Source organism: Convolutriloba macropyga, chromosome 9, assembly GCF_964194025.1.
Source record: "Convolutriloba macropyga chromosome 9, txConMacr16.3, whole genome shotgun sequence".
In the NCBI taxonomy this organism is placed as follows: Eukaryota; Metazoa; Xenacoelomorpha; order Acoela; family Convolutidae; genus Convolutriloba; species Convolutriloba macropyga.
This window is the reverse complement of record NC_134476.1, coordinates 56,853,829-56,880,525: the sequence shown is the minus strand read 5'-3', so window position 1 is coordinate 56,880,525 and position 26,697 is coordinate 56,853,829. Positions and strand designations below refer to the sequence as shown.

At 37.4% G+C, this 26,697-nt stretch overlaps 1 protein-coding gene across 2 annotated transcripts in view; it reads left to right on the top strand.

The window, feature by feature from the left end:
• The window catches only part of LOC142345879 (uncharacterized), a 105,811-nt gene that overhangs the window by 65,971 nt on the left and 13,143 nt on the right, over positions 1-26,697 (top strand). For both annotated transcript variants that reach the window (XM_075398313.1, XM_075398312.1), the window contains exons 6-9: positions 6,141-7,676; positions 11,781-11,921; positions 16,422-16,730; positions 19,984-20,178. In XM_075398313.1, the coding sequence (XP_075254428.1) occupies positions 6,141-7,676; positions 11,781-11,921; positions 16,422-16,730; positions 19,984-20,178 (2,181 nt within the window). The remainder of the gene's footprint in view (positions 1-6,140; positions 7,677-11,780; positions 11,922-16,421; positions 16,731-19,983; positions 20,179-26,697) is intronic.

Below are 26,697 nucleotides of genomic sequence, written 5' to 3'. Positions count from 1 at the left end.
ATATATATATATATATAAATATATATATATTATATATATAATAATATATATATATATATATACATATATTTGTATATATTTATACATATAAATATATATAAATAGTTTTATATATATTTATATGTTGTGTATATGCGCGCTTGTGTTTTTGTGTGTTTGTGTGAGTGTGAGCTTCCTGGTGGATTGGTGTGTTTGTATTTATTCGTGTTATTGGGTCTGTTTTTGCATATCTGACTTTATGAGATGTGTGTGAGCACAAGAAAATGTATCTCTGGGTTCGAGCGTGCGTGTGGTTGAGTGTACGAAGGCTTGTATGCAGTTCTTTGAGTGTGTACATGAGCTCAGCCAATTGCAAGTGTTTGTGTGTGAGTCCATGTGCAAACGTGTTTGTGTTTGTTTTTGTGTATTCTTGCATGCGTGACTGCGTTTATGTGTGCGGATTTGTGTACGTTTGTGTTTGTGATTTTTTCTGTGTGTTCTCGGTGTATATGTGCTTGCGTACATGCGTGTTTCTCATATTTTTATATGTGTGCCTTTGATTGTGTTTGAGTTCATGAGCGTATTATTTTTTATACACACACAGACAAAAAAATTTATATACATATATATATATGTATATATATATATATATATATATATATATATATATATATATAACTTATATATATATATATATGTATATATATATATATATATATATATATATTCAAAGATTTATTTACACACACATATATATATATATATAAATATCTATATATATATATATATATATATATATATATATATATATGTATATATATATATATATATATATATATATATATATAATATATATAAATTTGTGCAGGTTTATTTTTGTTTGTTGAATTTCGTGCGAGTGTTTGTTTGTTTGTTTCTGTGGGTGTGTTGTTTTGTGTGTTTTTGTGTGTGCGTATGTGAATTTCTTGTATGCATGCATGATTTTGTATATGTGCGTTCATGGAGATTTTTTTAGTCGAAGGATGTGTGTTCGTATGTGTTGGCGTGCCTATATGTGTATAATTGTATTTATGCGAGCATGCGTCTGTATGTGCGTTTGTTTGTGGGCGTTCGTGCATGTGCGCCCGTGTATTCTTGTGTATGTACTTGAGTAGGTCTTATAGGAGTCCTGCGTTTGTGTGGAAGGCGTGTTTGTGTTTTTGTTTGTTATGTATTTGTGTTTGTGTGTTTGCTTGTGTGTGCGGAAGTTGTGTTTGTGTTTGTTTGTTGTGCATGTTTGTGTCGCTGTGGGTGTGTGTGTTTGCTTGTGCCTGTGTGTGTGCGTGTGTGTTTGTATGTGTGTATTTATTTGTATTTGTATGTTTGTGTGTTTGAGAGGAAAAAAGTTCGTGTGTGTGCTAGCGGCTGTGCTTGCGTGCGTGCTTTTGGCTGTATGCTCGTCTATGTGAGTGAGAAGGCGTGATGTGTGCATGCGTCTATACGTGTGTTTGTATGTGTGCGCGTTCGTGCGTAGGTTTGCGATTGTGTTTGAGCGTGCGCGCGTTTTTGTGTGTATGTATGTGTATGTTTGTGTGTGTGTGTGTGTGTGTGTGTGTGTGTATGTGCGGTTGTGTGTGTGTTTTCGTTTGTGTGTGTGTATTTGTGTGCATTTGTGTGTGTTGTGTGTGTGTCTGTGTGATGTGTGTGTGTGTGTGCGTGCGTGCGTGTGTGTGTGTGCGTGCGGGCGCGCGCTCTCTCTTGCGTCATCTGTCAAAAAATGAAAAAAAAATCGAAAAATTGCTCTCGAGATATTTTCTTATCAGGCTATTGTGCGCTTGAATCCTGCTTTGATCACACAAGCTCTAGACCATAGTTCAGACAAAAGTACTCTCGAAGAATTTTCCAGACAACGTAGTTCGAGCTCACCAGGCGCATATGTGGCTCGAAGATGATCTGATCAGAGGTCTAGTCGAAGATGCCACCTCCACCCGGAGGACTTATGTGCGTGTGGTTGGGTGTGTGAGTTCGCGTGTGAGCGTGTATGCTTGTGTATGTGCTTCAAGCATATTCAAGTTCTTTTTTCCTGTCATTGAAATGATCGAATCGGAACCATATATGTTGGTGTGTTTTTAGGTAGTTCACGTCAAAGAGGAGGGCGTGGGGACCTCTTTTCATCCCCTCACATGACACATATCTCTCGTTCTCTTTTCTTTTAATTTGCCTCAAGTGTCTGTTATTCTCTTTTCCCCAAATGATTCTGATTCGATTTTCCTTCGTTTCTCTTTGCCTTTTCCTCACAATTTGTGAAATATACAAACAAGCATTGCTAAAATATTCGCGATTCGGGTTAGAACAAACAAATAAATCATTCATTATTTTTTTCAGCTTCTTTTCATTAAATGTTAGATTTGTTCACGCGCTTTTATCCCACAATTTCCTCCCCTCTAGTTGTTCTCAGAATTTCGCATCAACACACTTCAAACAACTATCCTTGATGTGGTGAAAAATTGAACGCGCATTCAATGCACTTTATGCGAACGAAAAACGGCTGTTACTTTTTGCTCGCTTTTTGTCCTAAATGCGAATTTATTCAATCACACGCTCGCTGAGTATTATATATCTCAATCCCGTTTCCTGTATTTTACTACAACTACTACCTTGTACAAGCAGCACTCACAAACGCTCCATTTAGACGAACGCTCATTTGACTTGACTTTCGAAATTCAAACTGTCATGGTCTAATTTCAGGTTTTTCCCTGGAAATTTGAGAAATGCTGCCATGCTGCAGTTGTTTGCAGACTAAACTTTTCTTAGCATAACAGGGTTCAGAACTGGTGTCGTATAATTTTCGGCTAATTTATATTCGTTAATGTGAGCGCCTTTTCCTTTTCCGTTTACGACTAGCATTGTAACCTTTACTGCATTGTAAAGCAAGGAAACGTTGCCTCCTTCGTGCACAAAGAATTGTGACTCGCTGTCATTTCATGAAAAGCATTGTAAAATGTTCCCAATTTTGGCTTTCTAGAGCGCGCGAACGCGATTTTTTTTAACTTACTTTATAGGCTTTAATGTTACATTGCGAATACTTTTATGGCTGATGGAATATTAACCGAAACTCAATTAAGCCGATTAATGTGCACAAAACAGATTTTTAGTCACTAAAAAATATTTACTCGAGCTTTGTTCGAAAAAGCCACTGTTTACATTGCATTCAAGATGAAACTTGAGTGTTCTTGTACCTCTATATAGCACGTACGGCTTTCGGCATAGTTTTTCTTCTGCCAAAGCGACACCTTTTACAGCTTACAATCAACCTTTAGGTTGCTTTTGAGCAAATTCGATGTGTGCTACAGAAAAGCTAAAATAGAAAAAACGAACTAATATAGATCAATTTTTGTTGCTTTCCCCTTCTTTTCCTCATTGTGAGCTTAACATTTAGTGCAAATTCTACACTGCGCTTTGTCAGGCACAGAAAACAACAAGAAAAGCGCTCTTGTATTTTAAAAAAGAATGCGAGAGCATTTTGGAAAAGTGTTTTTTTGACCGGCTTGATTGGAATGCACGTTAAATCTAATCGTTCAATGCCACATTAAAGAATCATTCGGCCGTTCCTTCTCAACTTAATTCTTTGCACGTTTGTGATGATAGCCACTCGAATATTTTGTTAAGAAAGAAAATTGATATTTATAACTAATTTTACCTAACGAGTAACTATACCGCTCATTTATACAATTGAACTGCTTGCTTATTGAAGCACCTCCTTATATTATGCGTACAGTTTAGTATTTTTCTTACATAATATCAAAGTGTGCGTGTGTTATTCTTCTTTTGTACTTGTTTTTCGCAAATAGTTGACCGCGCATACGCAAACAGAGATATGTGCAACTGTTAACCGATTTTACTGCTCAAGTAAGTACATTTCATCTAAGTATAGTCTATATCTCAACTGGGCGTATGTAATAGTTTTGCAAGTGTTTTATACTGTAGATGCTGCATTAGTTACGAAAATGGACACAAGAGATGGTTAAAAAAGATAGCACAACTATCGGTCATTTTTCAAGCGCGGCCAAAAATATCATTTAAATAAGTAGTGTAATGTTTAATTTGGAGATATTTGGTCAAAATCGAACATTCGTGCGCATTTAACCGCATATGGTTCACATCATTCTTAACCACTAATACTACAGATCTGTGCACATTTTACATTGACAACAGAATTCTTTTCAAACTTCACTTAAAACAAAACTAGAGAAGTGACTTTTCGCATTTTATCAACTGCAAGTGAATTCTGTCGTCCATGATTGCTACTTGACTTATCTAGTCCGGACTAATACTACTGCCATCATCACTGCACCACAATCCAACTATTCTGGCCAAGCAAAAACAGGCTCAATTTAATAAATTGGTTGGTTTGCACCTTTTATTTTGACCGTTTGAGCACCGAATTAATTTAACTTTATTTAAACGACTTCGAAAATATAATTCGAACGATTATTTTTAAACTATTTTTAGTTTTCAACTGAGAATTTTGTTTTGGACTGAATTCCTCACATACAGTACATTTTTCGCAGATTAGGTTTTCCTGAAGTGACATAATTTTGCCCAATTGGCTCGTTCCGAGAACAAGACTGACTCTCATCATCGTCAGCTGAAAATAGTTTGGAAGCACACACGTGTTAGTGTCGTGAAAAGAGACTGAATAAGTGTTAAGGAAGAGTGAAAGGGCAGAGTGCATGTTATTTTGTCGTTATTATGGCCCATAAAGCTTTGCTCTGTCTTATCGGCTAGAAAAGAAGCTGAAAGTTAGCTCTGTTTGTTTTTAGTAACTTTTGTTGTCTTGCACAGAGCAGTAATACATGTCTTGGAGGAAATGATTGTGCTTTTAGTCTTTTGGCTATCTATTTTTGGAATGGTGATAATTGTAAGAACAAAATGATACCCACTGAGCTGATTAATGAGATTAATTTGGGAACAAGTCTGCCTTCCCTTCCTTAATGCATGCTTTTGGGAATAGAATAGATGGAAGAAAAGATAGGGAAAGCAGTCTTGATTCAGTATTGAGCGAGTTGTGTTGTGTTGTTAAGTTTGTTGTCCTGTAAGTGTTGCGTGTTGTTTACACTATAATAGTTTGAGAGGCCAAGCCTATTTCTTCTCCGTGTTCTAAATGATTGCTGCCTGGCTGGCTGGTTGGTTGGGTAGTTGTTGGAACTCAGGTCGTGGTGAAACGGTTACCCATCTAGCTAGTTTTGTGGCTATACAAGTTAAACTTTATTAACTAACTGTTCTCTAACTTAAACTAATATTCACTCAAATACCACCACCACCACTTTGTAGTCAAAGGGACTTGAGTACAAAAGCGAAACTATTTTAGCATTCGATACACATTTATGCTGATTAGCCGACGGGCACGCTTGACAGAAGCATTTGAAAGGATCGACATTTAGGTTGCATCGCCTAATTCTATTCCCTGATAGGATTTCGGCTTGTTATCTTGTCTGTTTTATACATAACCACCAAATGTAACTTTGATTAGTTTGACATTCCTGGTTATAAAATTTGCCTTTGGTTTGAACCTCAAAGTTCATGAAACAGTAGTTTTCGAACATTTAGTAGCCTGTGCTTGTATTATGTGTATTAATAGCAGCAGCAACTGCAGGTTATTGCTAGTTAGTATTTAGTTAGTTAGTAGTTATATTATTACACTCCACTTGTTTAGTAAACTTGGAGACGACGTTTAAGATTGCTCTAGTGATCACTTTTATAGAGAGAAAGAGAAGATAGACATTTTCTCAATTGAGTTGACCGCTTACACAACACAACACAACTTTACTTTATCACACTCTAAAACTTTCCTCAATATTATAACTAGCCCTGTTTATTGTGTTATTCTTTTGATTGCAAACATGCAGATATGGCACCTTTTTTGTCGAAATATGGTTAAAAATGCATGATTTTTGTGAAAAATAAGGTTGGTCCATTCTGAAACACTGCATTTGTGACTATTACATTTCTCACTCAGTGGGATTTTTTGATCTCTAACAATGTGGACCTTGTTCTTTATTTACTACACGACATCATTCTAAGGCAGTGCCGAGTGCGTTTCATTTTATGGATCATTTGTGGATAGCAGGGAGGGGGATTGTGTGTTAAAAACAATTGAGAGTAATTTGTTGTTGCTCTAGCATTACAAGTAGCTTGTGAGAAGCGAAATACTACTGGGTTGTATTCTAAGTGTGCTACTGCTACTAATTGTGTTGGGTCAGCCTCTGTGTCTAACTGTGGCTCTAGTCTATTGGGTTCTGCCGCCTCTCTCTCCCCCTCCTCCTCTTCCTTATGTTCCTCCAGCTCTCCTAGTGAACAACAGGTGGCACTGCTGAAGCACGAACACCTGCGACACATTCTCCGACTGAGGAAAGCAGACCTGTCTCCTCTCCTCCTCCCCAATTCTCCTCCCCATTCTACCTCAATCCCCCCTCCTATCCGAGTTGGCTCCTCCTACTCCACACCTAGTGGCTGCAACAAGGGCCTCTCCCCCACTCTGTTGGAAAGCTGCAAGGTCATACTTCCTGCCTCTCTCTCTATGGGCGATACACACCACCCCCACCCCCACAGCCATCATCATCATCATCGACAGCACCTCAAGTCTGGTACGAGTCCTCCTGGTGTTGCTGCTACTCCTGCTGTCTTCACAGCTGCCACTCTTCTGGGTCTAAACAGTGTACCTACATCTGACTCAATCTACAAGGCCACCCCATTCACAACACCCCCTCACCACAAGTACCTCCCCCAGCCTCACCCCCTCCACCACATATACTCCCCTCCTTCGACTACCTCCAAACTCATCCTCAATTCGCCCCCTTCTGCTAACTTACACTCACAACAACAACAACAACAGCCTACCTCAGTGATTGTTGACAAACAATCATCGCAAACACAGCAACAACAACCTCAGCAAAAGCAACAACCTACTCTAGCCTACCTCAAGACCTCAGCCAGCCCCCCGACAACCGTCGACAGCAGCCCCACATTTGTGAAAAGTCCTGCATCCTTGAGTGTTTCGCAGAAGCATTTGAATTCTCCTGATTTGGACGAGAGCCCCCAGTGGGAAGAATGCTCTGCTAGTAACCCGGTCACTTCTCAGGTCTCAAACCCAGACGCCACGATTGTCAAACTCAACTCAGACATCAAACCGATCAGAAGTTTGGTCGAAGCCAACAAACTCAGGGAACCCCCCACAAAGCCCAGAATGAGTCTTGGGGACTCACCTTTCACTGGTCCGATAGAAGCAGGTTCGAACCCAGGCAGCGTCCTCTCTTTAGACACTAAATCGCCCCAGATTATAAATGGGGAGCCCAAAAGTGTCCAGTTTTACGAAAGTTTTGATGACACTTGTTTGCCCCCAATCAAACGTCGCAGAAGGTTCTCAATAACAGCGGCAGACATCCCGATGCCCCCTCTGCTGTTGGAACCACAATCTGTGGTCTCGAGCGAGCAAATGTACTGTTCGCCTGAGCCAGGCATGGACGAGGAGGAATACAACTCTCCCCCATCCAGTCCCCTTGATATAACTGGGGCAGATTCGCCCCTGGTGCCCCGGAAGAGGCGTCGCCACTTGTTGGGTAAGAACGGAGAGCCGTTGGGTGTGTTGAAGTGTGCCATTTGTGGGGATAGTGCTTCTGGCTACCACTACAACGCACTCAGCTGTGAGGGATGCAAGGGTGAGTAGCTTCTTAACTACTCCACTGGTACCATACAGCTAACCCAGTGACTACTACTATTACTACTACTACTACTACTACTACTACTACTACTACTACTACTACTACTACTACTACTACTACTACTACCATTATCACACCATGTCAACACACACACACGCACACACACACACACACACACACACACACACACACACACACTTGTCTCGCTCTCTGTACAATAAAAATAAAAAAAAACAGAAATATGCAAAGTTTCTCTGGTCACTTTGTGCGCTAACGCATTGGCCCGGTTAGAAAGACTTGACATAGTATTCAAGAGTTTTCAGGAACGTTCTGCTGGTTCTAACTTGTCTAACAGAAGTGAAGAGGGCTTTCTGGTGTCATAGACACAACTGCTATTTTACTTCTATTCATCTGGCCCATTTCGTCGTAATTAACTGAACGGGGTCTTTGTCAGATCTCATGCATGTGAATTGGGCCCAATGATTTGATAAGAGACGAATTCTTATTTAAAAGTCTTAATTGACTCCTGGTTACTAGGAATTAACTCCTTTAGGGATAATCTGACAATATACACTTGTTAAAATTACTATTCCTAGATTAGCTCCAACCCAATTGTGAGAAGACAATTCCACTAAGACTTGTTGGTATTATATGTCGGAGTTTTGAACTTGCGGCTATATAAAATTTAGTTCAAGTTTACTCTTTGCAATGTGGGCTGAGGAAAGTAGTAATGCTCACTATAATGCATTGTATTTTGCTCTGTTTTTGTTGCTTCATTTGTTAGTTTCTTCTTGCATCACTTAAGAGTTGCTTCATTTCCTGTTTGTATTGAGAAAAGGCTTCCTTCCCCACAAGGAAGAGAAAATAGATCAATAAGTTGAAACAATCATTTGGGCTTAAAAGACATTTCCCCAATACAAAGGCGCTTTCACAAAGTAAACTATGCTAATCATCAGAAAAATATTATACTGCCTTTTTAAGGTATCAATTTAAACTAATTTATAAAAAAGTTGCGTTTCAATCATTTTTCAAGCTGACATGAATGAATATCATGTTTTTGTTTCAAATGTCGCTTCAAATTTCCTAAGCACAAAAATTGTGCGCTGAATTGATGAAGCACTCTACTGAAGAAAATCAATTAAACATCGTGACACCAAACCTGTTTTCCCCCACTCAATTTTATCAGTTGGAAAAAAAATTTAATGGAAGCGTAACCTAACTTAATTGAGGTGAATTTGGCGCATCAATAACTGTTTCCTCTTTAAAACAATTTTTCAAGTAGCTACGCATCGTTGAGAAAAAAGTGATCTCTATCTGAAGCTTCCAGATAATAGTTTTCTGTTTTTTGGCTTTTGAGTCTTTTGAAAAGTGAGAGCATTTTGAAAATGTAGAGCGAGTGTTTGTTTAATGAATAATTTTGATGAATTTTTTAAATCAAAATACCTTTATTTTAGAAATTATTCTGAATTTTTAATTTCTCTAAGCTCAAAACTGAAAATGAAAAAGTTGAATGTTACGCTCAACGCAGAAATTTGTTTTCCTATTAAATTACGCAGGACTTTCTTTTCTGGTCAGGTGAGTTGAAAAGTTGAACAACTTCGCCAATAAAGTCGCCTTTTTAATCAAAATTTCCTTATGATCATTTTTGATATTATTTTTCTGTACTTCGTGTTATTTATAACCGATTTCTACCTTGTGAAAAATCCGGCAAATTTTGTCGCTTTCTTTGCTGTTAAAAGAATAGCAGTTAGTTTCAACTACATTTGTCGCTTTTTCAAAATTTTGCTCAACACCAAATTTATTTTTCTATGTTGATTTTATTCACTCATGCCGCTGCGCCATCTGCTTTTGAAGAGCAAAATTTTGACAGCATTGCCAGCTGGCTTTAAATCTTTAAACAGACAAGAATCTTGAAGCTACAAATATTCTCTATAGGACAAGCTTTAATTTCTGCAGGGCGAGTTGACAAACGTGCATACTAATGTCTCATTTCTGATGTATTTGGGTTTTCTTTTAATATCAGGTTCTAGCAATATAAATATCAATCTATTTTAATTTTGAAAATTTCCACAGTGGGCTCATTTGTTAAATTCTTTTGATCACAATAAACGGCTTGTCAATGGCCGAAAGTCGAGAACAAATATTTCAAAATTGGGCTCAAATCAATATTATCTTAGAAGTTAGCAAAATTATATATGTCTGTTCATAACTGAAAACAAAGAGAGAGGATGAAATAATTGATCACAAACAAAACTGACAGGAAAGAGTTAAATTTTATCTGGCTTGTGTTAGTATCATCAGCGCCTTTTTAATTGCTCGCAAACGAGGTTTGAAGCAATTATATTAGTCCTGTGGCCTTGTTATTGCGATTTTTGCTAGAACAATTTTTCGTCTGACTCGTTTAACTTTTGGTCCTCAAAAACTGGAAATAGTTCAAGACCGGAAGGTAATAAGTGGCAAAGTAAGTGGCAGAGCAGCTCCTGTGCAGCCGTACGCCTTACTAGTCTCTATGTATGCGATTCGCTGAAACTGCTGAAGAGACAATTCTATGGGATGAAGGGTGGTTCTTGATCTTAAAAGTTTAATCCCCAACCCACTCCCAGTCCACCCTCCTCCACCTTGCTGTTTGGACATCCTCTTGTCCAACCATCCCAACCCTACACCCCACTCTCCGCTCACCCCCCCCCCCCCCCCCCCGCCACGCTCACACCCCCACCCCAATGCTTGTATCTCAAAGCCCTAGCTGGGTGCTACTGAAGCCAAACGCTCGCCGGTCGTTTGAGAGCAATCCCTCCCCCGAACGCTCCCAGCGTCAACACTCATCCATCTGTCGAAATAGACCCCTCTCTCGTCCAGCCCTCTCGACTCTACCCCCCCCCCCCACTCTCAACTGATTGCATCCCCCACTCCGCGTCCTGCTCTTGCTAGCATCCCTTGGCCCCGGCAGCTGGCTACTACCTAAGCTAACCGCTCGCCGATTGTTTGAGAGCAATTCGACAGACGTTAGTCGGCTATGCTTATTTTTGTTATGAAAACTCTGAAACTCTATTTTGTTACTTTGAAAACTCAAATAATTCACCTTATTGTACTGTCTCAGCAGCTTGTTAAAACAGTACGTTGTGCTGATGTAAACATTTATCCTATATCAGTAGTGATAAATAGGGGCTATGTGGCACACTTTTTGACACATTTTCACTAAAACCCCCGCTCCCATTGGGATTCGAACCTACGCAGTGACCAGCCAGTAAATAAGGGAAAATTTTTGGCGCAGTGGTTAAGTCAAATTTCAAAAAAAAACCAAGATAGTTCGGGCGCGGGTTCGAATCCCACTGGGAAATGGGTTTTGGAAATGTGTCAAAAAGTGTGCGACAGACACTCCGCCTTTTATCACAACTGATATCATCTCACATATGGTGATATGATCTGTGCGACGCCAGAATAATGCGAGCCTACTTGTTTTGAATGCGTTTTTTGAGCTTTGCAACATACCCCCAAAGAACATGTGTTGGTCCCAAAATTCTTATCGATAATTTTGCCAACAACCTGAAATTATCAGGAAATGGATGGCCGGGTAACTGTCAGGGCCAGTCAATGCTCGAACATAATTGATAAAAGGTTGATGAGAAAACTGGTCTCCTTTCATCAAAACGTCTTGTAGTAATGTTTATGAACTCTCACACGACACGCGAGCTATTAACTTGAAGAGGAGTTTCGGCTGATTATATGAAATGTGAAGAGATGTGATTAAAGAAATAAACAAAGCTGAAGAGAAAGCTTTTAACGTTTGAAGACGCGGAGAACAATTGACGATGAACAACAGCCCAACCTACTTTATATTCTAAATTGTTCCTCTTGTCTTGGTTTAAATTTATTTTAGTGAGATGTAGCAATGATGAAAGCCAAGTAATGTGATAAAAACAATAACTGAAATGACAATTCATTTGCAACTAACATATTTTCAAATTAAAATCATAATGTTAGTCACGACAGTTCTGTCGTTAGTCGAGTCTCTTCCTGGACTGTTTTCTCTCTAAATCTGACAGTGTGTTCTTAAGACAGTTTCTATTTATTGGTACGTGTGTGAGTGTGTGTTGTGTGTAGGTTTCTTCCGTCGGAGTATAACGAAGAATGCGGTGTACAAGTGCACTCGGGGTGGCCAGTGTGAGATGGACATGTACATGCGACGCAAGTGCCAGGAGTGCAGACTGAAAAAGTGCAGAGAGGTCGGAATGCTACCAGAGTGTAAGTCTGTCTGCCTCTCACTCAACTTCAAATCAATTCAAAACAGGACTTCTATCCATCCAATTTCATTAAATCCTACTTTATCAACTGTTAAGTATATTGGTATTTATACCTTTTTTTCCAATCAATAAATGATTGACCAACGAGTAAATGGGTCCTGAGAGTACCTCCGTTACTACATTATCTGATTCCCATATTTATTTCATAGCTTTTTAAACGTATTTTTAAGTATGGACGCTTTTACATATTCTATTATGTGAGTGCAGTCATAAAAGGATTGTATCAAAAATGTCATTAATTCTTCATACAGTTTTCTTGTAACAGTGTATATTTGAAAATGAATGTTAATGATGTCTTTGTTTGAATAATTGAAGGCATGAGTTCATTTATGGAATGAATAGATGGAAAAGGGGTCAAAGAGAGCAAGTTTCCTCCTAAGTGAGCCGATTGGTTCAAGAAGCTCCTTTTCCATTTGAATAATTAATCAAACCTCGACTCAATTTTCTCCCCCTCCGATGGAGGAGCGCGTGATGCGATTAAAAGGAGTGAATACAAGTCAAGAGGCGGAAACATTAAGGGAAAGAAGTGCTATGCAGGAAATGCTGTTGGTACATTCGTTGTCCTCTTTGACCTATTTTAGAACGAGAGAGATAAATGGGAAATGGCAGTAGTATTTGCTGCTCATGTTTTGCATAAGGCTAATTAGTCAATACTTAAACAAAGCATTTCTCACTGAGAACATTAAAGGTTAGAACAGTGAGAGAGGGAAAGAAAAAGCAATTGCTTTTTAACTCTTATCAACCAACAGTCACGCTTTTCAAATTTTGAGATGCGGTTTTTCTTAAACGTCATCATTTGAGTTGAAAGCCAAATTTAATTGATCAACTTGAAAAGGGTAGTAAAATTGTGCTTCTTTTTGATAACAAAATGAATTCAGTTTCTTAGATGATTTTTTGTCAAACGTAACTTTCTTTTTGTTTAAGTACTTTTCTTATTTTGCCGTTTTTTTGCAATTCTGAGAAGGGCTGATAACTAATGAAAAGTTTTGGAACTGAAGTTCGGAATAAGGACTATAAAACAGTGATAACAGTAAGTTTAACCGAACTTATGGACTAACAAGACCAGCTAATTATAAAAACAGTGCATGTTGCAAACAAGAGACCAAAGCTTTTCTTGCAAAGCGTGTTGTGAATATTAGCCGACAGGAAAATTAGCCGGATGGAGTAATAGACGAAAAAGAGACAGCAACTAATCAGATTTGAGAAAGCTCGAATGTATCTGTGAGAATAACATGGTCGGTCGTGATATTTTGTTCGGTTGTGGTAGATTCTTACGGGTTTCTATAGGAAGTTGAGGCATGGCCATGGCTTCCGGTGATTACGTGTAAGAGAGTCCACCTTAGAAAGCGCCGAAACCTGGCCCACTTTAAAAGAGCTGAAAGCAAAAAGTTGCCTTCAATAACCCTAAATTGCTAGATGATTACCATCAGAATTACTTGATGTCGATGTTAATTGATCTCATGTTCGGTTGTGATAGTTTCATATAAAGTCGCATGAGCCGCTGAGGCATGGTCAGTGTCCGCAATAGCTTCAAGATAATTCATTTTTAATTTGCTTTCAGTTTCTTATGCTATAAAATATTAAAATTTCATTTCTCAAATACTCTGTTATGATTGGTTGAGAATTTGGTAGTCTTATTTCAAAGCAATTTAACTGGCTTCAAAAAATTATCTGAATTTGTTGCTCAATAATTTTAAATAAAATTTTGGCTCTTTTCAACGTCGGTCTTGTGAGGTATGGCCAAATGCGTTAATTTCATATCTAAGCGAGTAAGATAATTGCGCGTCCTACTTATGTTTGCTTGCAACATTTATCTCACCAAATAATTCTTCTAATTTAACTACTTTTGTCTTTTTCGGCTAGTTTGTTCGTCGGTTGATATTCCGCACACTTTTGCAAAAATTCAAAGATATGCAACTCTTCCAGCGAATCGCGTACAGTCCGAGATTGAAAATTCGGCAGAATTTTAAATTTTCAGGGTTACTGTTTGGATTTTAAAAAAAGGAAATTTAAGTGGCCAGCTGTAGAAATAATATTTTTAGTCAGATTGTTTTCACTTGGACTAATTTTTACCAAAATTAAAAGAAAGTCGGTTTTTATTTGTGAGTCTGGTTGTTGAAAGTGAAATGATTTTTTTCTCCAATTTGGGGCGTCATTTTTTGTTATCTTCGCAGGCATCTAAACTTTTTCATCAGGTTTTTTTTCTCTATTGGGACAATAATTTTCTGTATTTCTCATCTTGAAAATGCTTATTACTAATTCAGTCAACCTCATCTCTGAATCTACTCAAACTCTGAACATAAGTCAAAAGCAATGAAAGGTTGGATGATGGAGCGCAGACAATACAATTGAACACAAACTAACTCCAACTCTTTTAAGAAGAATGGCAATAAGTAATGGTTAAGTGACTCTGCTTGAAGTCACTGAGAATTTCTGGCGTTTATGGAGAACCGCGAAGCAGTTCGAGATATTCGGTCTCAATTTCGAAGTAACTTCTGTAGAGTCACTTAACCATGCTTAAAACACGAAACGCGCACGTTTTAAAATGATGAAATTCAACGGAAGTCAACTTCTGGCATTTTAACTTCTGGCACTGCAGACTTTCGGCATTTTAAAATGTGCACGTGATTGTTTTAATTAGCAATACCAATCTTTAACCCTGGCCTGGAAAAGCAATCGTAAATCGGGTGCATATAAATATCAGTTTCAATCAATCTTTTCGGTCAATTTCTGCTCCAGATTTGGACTTTTTCGCAACTTATTGAACCAACAAAATTTGCAAACAAATCATTGCTGTAAAATGAAGTGATTTGCTGCATTGTATGTCCATACTAATGTGGGAGTTATGTGTTCCGTACAGGATCAAATGAATATTCGTGTTTTAATTGAGTGACTAAACCACTGCAAAGCTTACACCATTATTAGTTAAAGTTGTCAATTCCTCTTGGACGAAGTTTGAAGCAATTGTTGTAAAAATATGTCTTTTTTTGTTTATGCAAAGTATTTATTGACTGTTTTGATTTTTTTAGGTCGCCTAAGTGATTTAAGTTTCAAAAACATCTTTCCGTCTTCAAAAACGCAATAAACCGGTAAAGCCCACAGTTAATAATTTTCTGAACAGCTCTCTGAGCTTTCTAATGTCTAAGTGTACTGTTTAGTGAAAGTGTGCTAAGGTACACTTGAAAAGGCATATATTCTTGGTTGGACAAACAATCTGATGGCGCTATACACCCCCTTTACCCCTACCCCACGTTTATCATCACCTGAAGCTGACCTCAATTTTTAAGCTACCTACATCCGAAGCCAACCCCTCACATGTTAAACAGCAATTTGTTCAGCGGTATTCGGTCAGGTTGATTTTCATTATTGCTAGATGTAGATTAGTTCTTATTATCTTATTAAGTTCTTATACGTTTAGCTATACATCAGGAGACATTAAAACTTAAAATGAAAACTTTTTATGGACCGTTAGAACGAAAAAGACATAGAACGAAAAAGGCATAGAATGCTTGTAAAAATGGCGAAAATGTAGAACTTCAATGCCTGACGCAAATAATCAACTCAAATTAATTGGCGCAAAATGTCTGATTTCAAGTTTTGACCCTTTCTGATGAACTGAACTCCAAATGGGCCATGTGTTGCCAATGAATTTTCGAAGGCTTATTTTCGTGTGCTTTTATACTATTGATGACACATAATTAAAAAGCGGAAGACATATTTTGGATGTAGTTTTGGATCAAGTTAAGCGATGAAAAAAGTCGATTCATGGGTTAATATCTTTTGCGGCTGTGGACTCTTGGGTTATAAATAATTTTTATGCGTGTGAAGTCGGAAATCTTCTTACATTTTTGAGCTGCCTTACAGACAATTGTGAATTGAGCCATTAGTACCATATATTATATTGAGAGATGTGCATTGCTATTGGTGGCTCTATTAACAGAGTCAATTTAATCCAGATATCCTAAAAATTTTCTAAAAAGACTCACATTCATAAGATAGAAACCAAATAAAGTCTTGTGTGCAGTAAATATCAAATTCGTTTTCCGAAAACCTGTTTTAAAATAATTTAAAACGTAATATTTTTTTGGAATATTTTACACTTTTTATTGCTTGCAATAGAATACGTAGATTTCTTTTTTATTTCGAAAATGTCTTAGAGCTTTTTTCTAGACCTTCTAATTGCAAAAGGAAATTTAATGAAATACAAAATCAGGGGCCTGTTCATTGCAGGATACAAACAAAATTTGTGGAAAAAATAACCCTGGGAAATTTATCAAAAGAAATTTATTTTCCGCAGCATCCTCTACATCAGAAATGAGCGTTAATGGTATGAGAGCCGTTGTTCGTGTTAACATTTGACAGAGCCAGTTCGTGACTAAATTCTTCTGTTCATTTTTGGCTTTAATGTGTTTATTATGTAGCAATTGAGTGTAATGTTTAGGTCTCTTGACACCTGAACAATGTCGCTCCAAGCGTCAGCGCAAAATGTTGAAACAGCAGCAGCAGGGTGGACTCACCACCACTCTGCCCCTGGGTGCCCCTGGAACCATGCACAACCCACCAGCACCGCCCTCACAACACCCTGGCATGGGCAGCAACCATGTCGCTCATGGTCAATATATGCCCGCATCCAATGGTACCATGGGACATCCGGGAGGTCAACAACAACAACGCTTCCCCTCCCCTTCGCCATCTCCCTCCAGCTCAGGAATGCGCACCCCTGATGGGGGAAACTTCACTTTCAACACAGGTGGCTTGTTTATTTATAAACATTGTATCAGCTTCTGCTAACGGAGAGGTCGTATGGGAACTTAACACTTTATTGAATACAGATTTAAAAAAGATCTCGAGTCATTGCTGTCATTGTACTCCAAACACTTTGCATGCCTCTAACCTCATTTCGGCAGTACAAGTTACCTCCAGTTTTGCTTAGAAGGATAGATTTTGTTGTCAAGATTAATCAGAGCTGGATTAATTTAGAACATGACGTTTGAAAAGAAAGCAAAAACGTATCTTCAGTTTTTATCCAAATTTAACGTACAATTCAAGGCTCGTGCTGAATTTTTGGTATAAAGCAGTAACGCCTTTTAAAACATCAACAATAAAAATTACTAATTATTAGCTACCAAGCGACTATCTAATTTTTTTTCTGATAATTGCAAGTTACCTAATAGTATTGATTTCTACACGATTCTTTCTTGAAGCAAAGATCACTACGATTTTTTTGAAATAATCATCAATTTTAAACTTTGCTATGGATCCACATTTCATGGATGTAGAGGCATAATAGTTCACTCAGTGAAGTAGATTTTTGTGTTTTTATTGAAACCTCTGCAAGTATTTCCGAACGGTGACCCTCCATTTTTGCTCCAAGAATTTGACTAGGACGTTGATTTAGGTTCAAATGTTAAAAATGTCAAATTTATTGGAAAAGAATTCTATGCTCAATTAATTTTCACATTGAGTAAGTTAGGAAATGCTGTCTTTTCACTACAGCAAGCATAAGAAATACAACATGGCATATATATTTCCTCACATTTGTGGAAAATGTTTCGGCAAAAGATTTATCTCTAGAAGTACGACTTTTTCGTACTGTTGTAGTGGTCAGTGGTCTGACAATACCCAAGAATTGTATTCAGGCCAACTTCACAAATGAACAAAATAGTCAATTTTTCTTTGTATGGAATTTTTATCAACCTTTAAATATTTGTTATAATAAAATAACATTTTAAGTTCGCAGATGAAATACTAGAATCATTTTTCGAAGTCACATTTTCTAATTTTACATTGTTGTTATATAGAGGCGCCAACTCTGCCACTGATGTATTTTATAAAGGCTATTATTGTTATTGTTATCTATTGGATGCTTTCATAATAAAACTTCATTATTAAAAATGGCTTTTGCATTGTTATTTTTCAATTGCTCTCAAACAATGTTCGTAGAATTTACTTAAGTCGTGCCCTATTGGCGATGATAAAGCAATTATTCGTTGAGTTGATTTTTCATTGGACGCTGTGACATTTTGAGGATTTTTTTCATGCTTGACATAATTTTTGGGTGATCTTATTTGCTCTTATTCGGAATTTAAGCTCAGAACTTAATTCGCGGCACTCAACTACTAAAAGCCAAAAGGTACATCCACTTAATTACCACTTAATTGGCGGGAGTTTTCTGCAAAATTTAATCAGTTCACCGCAAAATCATAATTGAGCTTTAAATGTAATATCAAATCATTTTGTTTACATTGTTGAAATTATATCCCCACTTGAAATAGTTTAGGGCGTGTTGTTTGAGATCAATATAAGCGACCGTAGTTGGTTGTTTTCAATTTCGTCTTTCGAAAGCAGTTTTCTGATTTTTTAATCAAACATGTAAGGCAAAGCTTGAACACAAATATAGTGCCTTGAAGAACACTGTGATGTCCTGTCCTAAAATTGTATGTGAAATTTTGGCTTCTCTGTATTCGTTGTTATATTCTAATCTCGTGACTCAGTATAAACAACAAGCTCAATTAACAACAGACCCAATTGGCTTTCTGAGGTGTTGTAACTTAATCCATCTCTTTTTGTTAAAATTATTTGTCTATTATGACTTCTGAAAACATTCGTTTCCAAAAAAGTATTTAAATTTTTTAAGCTTTGACTTTTTCAATTTTTTTCAGTTGGTTTGTAGCTCAAGAAAAGATCGAAGAATCATTTTTAGAAGACCACATTTTCTAATTTTACATTGGCGTTATATAGAGGCGCCAACTCCGCCACTATTATTTTATATAGAGGCTAATATTGTTAAATGCTATTATATGCTATTAAATCTGTTTCTATATGCTATTATATCTAATGAATAGCTTTCCTAATGAAGGAGCTCCGGATAAAACTTCATTTCTAAAAATAGGTTTTTTTATTTTTTCAATTATTCTCAAACAATGTCTTCAGAAATTATTTTAGCCGTGTCTTATTGTCGATATAGTAACTAATCGCTTAATCGATTTTTCATCGGAGGCTGCGACAGTTTGAGCATTTTTTTCTCGCTTGACTTGATTTTCGGGTAATCTTTTTTGCTCTCATTCGAAATTTAAGCTGAGACTTTAATTCGAGGCACTTAACTACTAAAAGTCAAATCAAAGGTACAACCACCTAAATGCCACTTAATTGGCGGCAGGTTACTACAAAATTTAATCAGTTTACCACAAAATCATAATCGAGCTTGAATTGAAATATCAAATCGTTTTATTCACCTTGGTGAAATATCCCCTCTTGAAATGGTGTGAGGCTTGCTGGTTGAGAACAATCTGGTCGACCATAGTTGGTTGTTTTCAATTTCGTCTTTCGAAAGCAGTGTTCTGATTTTTTAACTCAGACGTTTAAATTTAAGCTGGAACACTTAAATATCAGTCAATGTGAATCTAGTGTTAGTGTCATTTGAAAATTTAAATTATACGGATAATTCACATTTGGCCCTTAGGTTATGTACCTAAAAGTAGGACATTATTGGCCCCAGGTTTCTGTTCAAGAATATTATTTTGCTGTTTTCCTAAGAGCTCTGTTAATATATGTTAACAACTAACTTTTGAATTTGTTGATCTTATACGAGTTAGTTTTGTTTTTGTTTCCGCAAATTTGTTTCTTTCGTTCTTTTTGTTCCACTCTTTTTTCCAGGTGGCTAATATTTTTTAAAAGTGTCTGATGGTTCTCTGTGCATCAAATCTATGTGGAGTTATAGTAAACTAAACTTTGAAGTAAATAATTTAGCTGGCAAACTATAGCTTTGTGTAGAAAACCTTGCAAAATTATAAACCTTGCAAAATGTATAACAAACTTTTACGCCATTTTTGCCATTTTAAATGCTGTAACTTTTAACCTGATAAAGTTCGCGGAAAAAAACTGAATAAAAGATGTGAGATTACGAGCGATTTCAATACATTCAACCTCGTTTTGAGTGCTATATGACATTTCACAAGTTATAATGGGCACATTTTTGTTACTCTAACAAATTTCGTTGACAGGTCCTGGGCAGTTTGGCAGTATGGACGTTGGTGGTGGGGGTGTTTCCTCCTCCAACCAGGACCCATCCTATTCTACAACTTCTTCCTCTCTTCACGGCAGGGACAACAACAACACTACTAACAGCTCCTCTTCTTCATTCACTTCTCCCAATGAACAACAGCACCACATCAAACACACCAATACCAACCACTCAGGCAAGGCTACTCAAAAATTCACTCTAGTTCAATTCAGTTTGAAGTTTTTAAAACAGTAAATTCGAAATGAACTGCATTTTTTTGAGAATAACGGAAATCCACCATTCGCAATGTTATAACGTGGAAATTATATGCTCGCCCCACATTTTCATTCAAATGTTTTTCAAACTTATTTTCAGATATCTGTTGAGAGGGTAGCCAACACTAAAGCTCTTAGCCAATAAAATTCAGATCTATAAAACTAAGAGTTGCTGTTTTTGAAACAGATTTAAAAGAAGTGCGAGAACTTTATGCTAGCCCCACTTTTTTGTTCAGACCCTGTAGGACTTTTTAGGTCAAACAGAAGAACATATGTGATATCGAATTAAACCTCTCTTAGTATAGATTTTCACCAGAGAAAATGTTGATTTTGGAAAATTTTTCAAAACAAATTGTTGGCAGCGTTTTATGTTAATTTGTCTTCAATTGTGTCAAAAAGTAGTTGTTTCTTCGAAGAATTAATGCTGTTTACGGTTTTTTGAGGGCATCCATAAGTAACCGTTAGGTTAATTTTCTCGAATTTTTTGTGCTTAGAATTCAAATGCATAGAAAATTGAGGAAAAAGGAAAATTTGGCAGCAATTCAAGTCAATTTAGCTTAAATTTCGACATTTTTCCAAAGCCGGTCCTTATTTCGATCATTGATAAGTAACAATTTTCTCGAGTTTATCTCAGAACAGCAATTATATTATTTTTTTGGACGCTGTTGTTATCCGGAATTTAAAAATTAAAAACTTGAAAAGAACATTTAATAAATTTTTAGACAATTTTACGATTTCTTTAAAGAAAATTTTTGTTCGTTTAGAAAAACAATTGAGATCTTAGAAAAGAGCCTCAAAAAATTACTTGAGATCTGTCATGGTTCGTTATATATTCACAAATCTCTGAAAAATGTTGTACTATGCAGAAAAAGCCTATTGAATTAAAAAAACTGACGCTTTTTAGACATAGCTTCATGAAGTTTGCATCTTATGCGGTGTCCTTTTCAAAGATCTGGTCACTCATTTTGATTAATCCTATATATTAAACGCGTGAGCTCTAAAATGGGACAAAATTTTTGCATGTTTAAGGGGCGTCTTGAAGCGCATGTTCAGGAGCCGCATTGAGCAGCATGGTTAAGCGAACATTTTGAGAGAGGTCAATTAACTAAAAGGCTCAAAGTAGATGGGTGAAACCGAACCTTGGACAAAAAACTGTTAGTCAGGTGCAGTTACCACGGGGCTAAGAGGGCTTAAAAGCATGCTCGCCAAGAGGGAAGTTTTACTGTCCTGGGTACTACGTGTTTTTAAATTGCTCACGAATTAAGTTTGAAGTTCTTATTGTAAACGTGTGTTTTTCTGCAAAGTTTTAGCTTGACATATTCTGCTCTATTCTAGAACGCTCTTAGCTTTCAACTAAGTTTTTCACATTTAACTTTTTGATTTTTGTGTGATCTCAAATGCTAACAATCTGAAATATGTTTATTGATACAAAAGTGATTTTGAGAAACGGTGGTATGTAGTCGTTATAGTGCAGTTGTTAAGATGGAGGATAGCTATTCTGAGGGTCGAGGGTTCGAATCCGTGTCGGGTACCCTCCATTTTGTACTTATGAAAATTTCTAATCAGTTCCATGCCGCCTGTTGTTCGAGAGCACTTCTTGCGACGCTGATTCCTTTTATTTTCCTGTGTGTTGGGGGGATGAAAATTGCTAACCCTATATATTAAACGCGTGAGCTCTAAAATGTGACAATTTTTCTGCATAATTAAGGTGCTTCTCGAAGCGCATGTTTAAGAGCCGCATTGAGCAGCATGGTTAAGCGAACATATCGAGAGAGGTCAATGACCTAAAATGCTCAAATTAAATCGATGAGAACCGAACCTGGGACAAAAGAGTGTTCGTCAGGTGCAGTTACCACGGGGCTAAGAGGGCTTAAAGGCATGCTCGCCCAGAGGGAGGTTTTACTGTCCTTGGTACTAAGTGTTTTTTAATTGCTCACGAATTAAGTTTGAAGTTCTTATTGTAAACGTGTGTTTTTCTGCAAAGTTTTAGCTTGACAGATTCTGCTCTATTCTAAAACGCTCTAAGCTTTCAACTAAGTTTTTAACATTTAACTTTTTGATTTTTGTGTCATCTCAAATGCTCACAATCTGAAATATGTTTATTGATACGACAAAAGCGATTTTGAGAAACGGTGGTATGGAGTCGTTATAGTGCATTTGTGAAGATGGAGGACTGCTATTCTGAGGGTCGAGGTTTGGAATCTGTGTCGGGTACCCTCCCTTTTGTTCTTATGAACATTTCTAATCAGTTCCATGCCGCCTGTTGTTCGAGAGCACTTCTTGTGACGCTGATTCGTTTTATATTCCTGTGTGTGTTTGGGGGATGAAAATTGCTAACCCTATATATTAAACGCGTGAGCTCTAAAATGTGACAATTTTTCTGCATAATTAAGGTGCTTCTCGAAGCGCATGTTTGAGAGCCGCATTGAGCAGCATGGTTAAGCGAACATATCGAGAGAGGTCAATGACCTAAAATGCTCAAATTAAATCGATGAGAACCGAACCTGGGACAAAAGAGTGTTCGTCAGGTGCAGTTACCACGGGGCTAAGAGGGCTTAAAGGCATGCTCGCCCAGAGGGAGGTTTTACTGTCCTTGGTACTAAGTGTTTTTTAATTGCTCACGAATTAAGTTTGAAGTTCTTATTGTAAACATGTGTTTTTCTGCAAAGTTTTTGCTTGACAGATTCTGCTCTATTCTAAAACGCTCTAAGCTTTCAACTAAGTTTTTCACATTTAACTTTTTGATTTTTGTGTCATCTCAAATGCTCACAATCTGAAATATGTTTATTGATACGACAAAAGCGATTTTGAGAAACGGTGGTATGGAGTCGTTATAGTGCATTTGTGAAGATGGAGGACTGCTATTCTGAGGGTCGAGGTTTGGAATCTGTGTCGGGTACCCTCCCTTTTGTTCTTATGAAAATTTCTAATCAGTTACATGCCGCCTGTTGTTCGAGAGCACTTCTTGTGACGCTGATTCGTTTTATATTCCTGTGTGTGTTTGGGGGATGAAAATTGCTAACCCTATATATTAAACGCGTGAGCTCTAAAATGTGACAATTTTTCTGCATAATTAAGGTGCTTCTCGAAGCGCATGTTTGAGAGCCGCATTGAGCAGCATGGTTAAGCGAAAATATCGAGAGAGGTCAATGACCTAAAATGCTCAAATTAAATGGATGAAAACCGAACCTGGGACAAAAGACTGTTAGTCGGGTGCAGTTATCACGAGGCTAAGAGAGCTTGAAGGAATGCTCGCCCAGAGGGAGGATTTACTGCCCTGGTACTACGTGTTTTTTAATTGCTCCAGAACTTATTTTGAAGTTCTTACTGTAAACGTGTGTTTTTCTTCAAAGTTTTAGCTATGCAGATTCTGCTCTATTCTAGAACACTCTTAGCTTCCAACTAAGTTTTTCACGCTTTACCTTTTGATTTTTGCTCAAATGCTCTCAGTCGGAAATATGTTTTTTTGAGAAAAATAAAAGCGATTGAGGAAGGGTTGCTTGTTGTATTTATGGCCCAGTTGATAAGAGGGAGGACTGCTATTCTGAGGGTCGAGGGTTCGAACGCGTGCCGGGTACTTTCCTGTTTCTAGACATGAAAATTTCTAATCAACACCATGTGTCGCGAGTTGGTTTATGTGTGTGTTTTTGAGGGATGAAAATGGCAATTGTTTTCTCTTTGTAGCAATTCTTCTTTCCATTCGCTTGGTCTTTTCTTTGTTTTTTATTTCAAACCTTTGAACGATGGTTTTTCGTAAACCATTTGGATTTTCTGGTTAGTATTCTTGCCCCTAAACAAATTTTAGAGCAATCATTTTTCTTTTCTTTCTTTCTCGCTCTCTCTCTCTCTCTGTTTCTCATTTTCGCTTTGTGTGTGTTTGTGTGTGTATGTGTGTGTGTGTGTGTGTGTTTCGTCCTCTCTTTTTTCTCTTTCCTCCGTTCTGTTTCTCTCTCATTCTCTCCCTATCTCCTTTTCCCGTCTTTCCGTTTCTCTTTCTCTCTCTCTCCCTTTGTTTACTTCTCTATTTTTCTCATCTCAAATTTAATGATCAAGAAAACCAGTTGAGCAAATAGTCACCCCACGAAACGGGAGGCAAAAACAGTATTCACCAAGAGCTTCAAACAGACTGAATTTGAACTTTCTTTCTGTCCTCCATAGGATAATCACAGGTTGAGTTTCATTTTATAGCTGTTGATTTGCGGTTCTATTACCATTGTCCATAAAATCACTATGAAACTAAGTTTTGAGCAGTTTTAGTCGTGTTGTCTAATCTTCTTTTATTATATTAAACATCAGTCGCAATTGAGCACAATCGTTAACATTGCTCCTATCGTAGCATATTTTTTGGGTGCTTAATCATGCAACCGAGCGCATAATCATTGCGTTTTGAGACGCGCTTTGCCATCCTATTTAAGCTCCTATTATGCACATTTTTTGCGCTCAGTAAGCATGTGGTATAGCAAAAACAAGCGGGTCACAAACGTACTTGTTCAGAAATTTGCTGTAGAAAGAGCAAAAGACAAGTGCAATTGGTGAGACCTATGGCTGTTAAGCGAGGGATATGGGTTCGAGCCCGAGTCGCTGCGAAGCGAAACAGAAACATTAATTTTTTTAAAACCTTTTATTCGTGTAAAATATTTTTTGTTATGGTTTTGCGGGCCTGCTAGTTTAAAATGATTGAAAAGCCGAAATTGCACAGTTATTTTACTCAAGCCGAATCGATACACCTCTGAAAAGAATCGAGTTGCATTGGGGCGTCAGATTCCGTTTTCCAGAAACAATGTTTTGCGAGGTTAACATACGGTAATTTGTTTAACAAAATATTTAGCAAAATTTCTGCACTATTTACGGTACATACCTTAAATTTTGTCCGATTGCTTTTCATCATTTAAACTGGTCCTCTGTCGCATCATTGGAAGCTCCTTTGTCTTTTTTAATAACATCTTGAGTTGATTCTGAAGTCACTTTTTGTCTCTGTGCATTTAAAGCGTATCGACACCCTTTGATCGGAAAATGATTTTTTTAAGATTTCAGATTGTGTCTTTCTTCTATTCTACTGCAAAACTATTCGGCTGCATCTTTTGAAAGATCTCAATTGATCTCTGATAATATACATAAACCTCTGTTTCAACATTCTTGTATACAGCTAACGGTTATTAGGATATTGGTATGTTCCTGAATGTTAGAGGCTTCTCCATTTATGATCCATACTCTCGCTATATATGTGACGTTGTCTCGATTAGCTTTCTTAACCAAACGAAGTCCTTTTTAATTGTACATCGCATGCTCTGTTGAGTGATTGCAGTTTCATCGATCTTTTCACAAATTGCCTTACCTTGTCGCTGTCCAGAATTCAGAAACATAAACCGTTGAAGAAAAGGTTTGCGATAAATGTTCGGACCGTTTTTGGACTATTTGGTCTTTTCTACTATTTTTTTCCTGTACTTTTAAAAAAAATAAATAAAATCCTAACGAAAAGGCTCAAGAAAATTATGACAGAATTTTTGCTTTTGTGCTTTTTAATGGAGCACATCTAACACTTTAAGTTTTTTAAATTAAAGTTCAGGACCTTAGTTTATGAGACAAAAACGTAATAATTCTTACATACTTTTAATTAGAGGCAGTAGCATCCTGAGGCCTATGACTCTGTCAGACATTTCTACATGTAGGGTTTCATTCAAATGTTCACGTCAACATAAGAAGCCTCAAAGAGCAACGGAACTCAGTTTCTCAAAAAGGTGGTTTTAACCTCGCCAAATTTCTCAGCAATGACTTGAATGCCCTGAGAACATTTCTACAGGACTACATAGTCACCACGGTTGCAAAGTTACAGTGGATACTAGGTGTTTGCAAAAGCCCATTTAAAATACGAGAACATATCAAGCCAAGGAAGTTTGGCTATGGCCTCCTTTATCTAAATTGATACAATTATTACCTTTCTCTAGTCGAATCAGACGCGTACTTCTAAAGGTCATCAAGGAGGAGCGTTATTGCGATCAACTCATGTCAGAAGATTATCTTATCAGTGAGCTTTTGAGAATTCGAAACCATGCCTAGTTTAAATTCCTCTGCTTGGTCGAATATACAAATGGAGTTCATAAGTTGCACACACATATACTGATGCTTCACTATCAGCTATCACAGCAGTTGTTTGTTTTCAGAGAATTTCCTCAGACAGGAGAAATTCAACTAGGCACGTCGTCAGCAAGTCTTAGGTGGTGTATATTAAACTGATCAGCTTTCCCAAGTGGGAATTTGAAGCAGCAACTCTGGGATTTGAGCTGGCGGGTTTCTGAAAAAGGGCTGAGAGCGTGGTTGTGCTTGGCTGGATCAAATACAAAGACCGGCAAAAATGTATATAGCAAAACCGTTTAAAATTTGCTGAAGACTCAGAAAAAGTCGCCTAGCGGCAGATTCCGAAAAAGATAAATCCAGCTGAT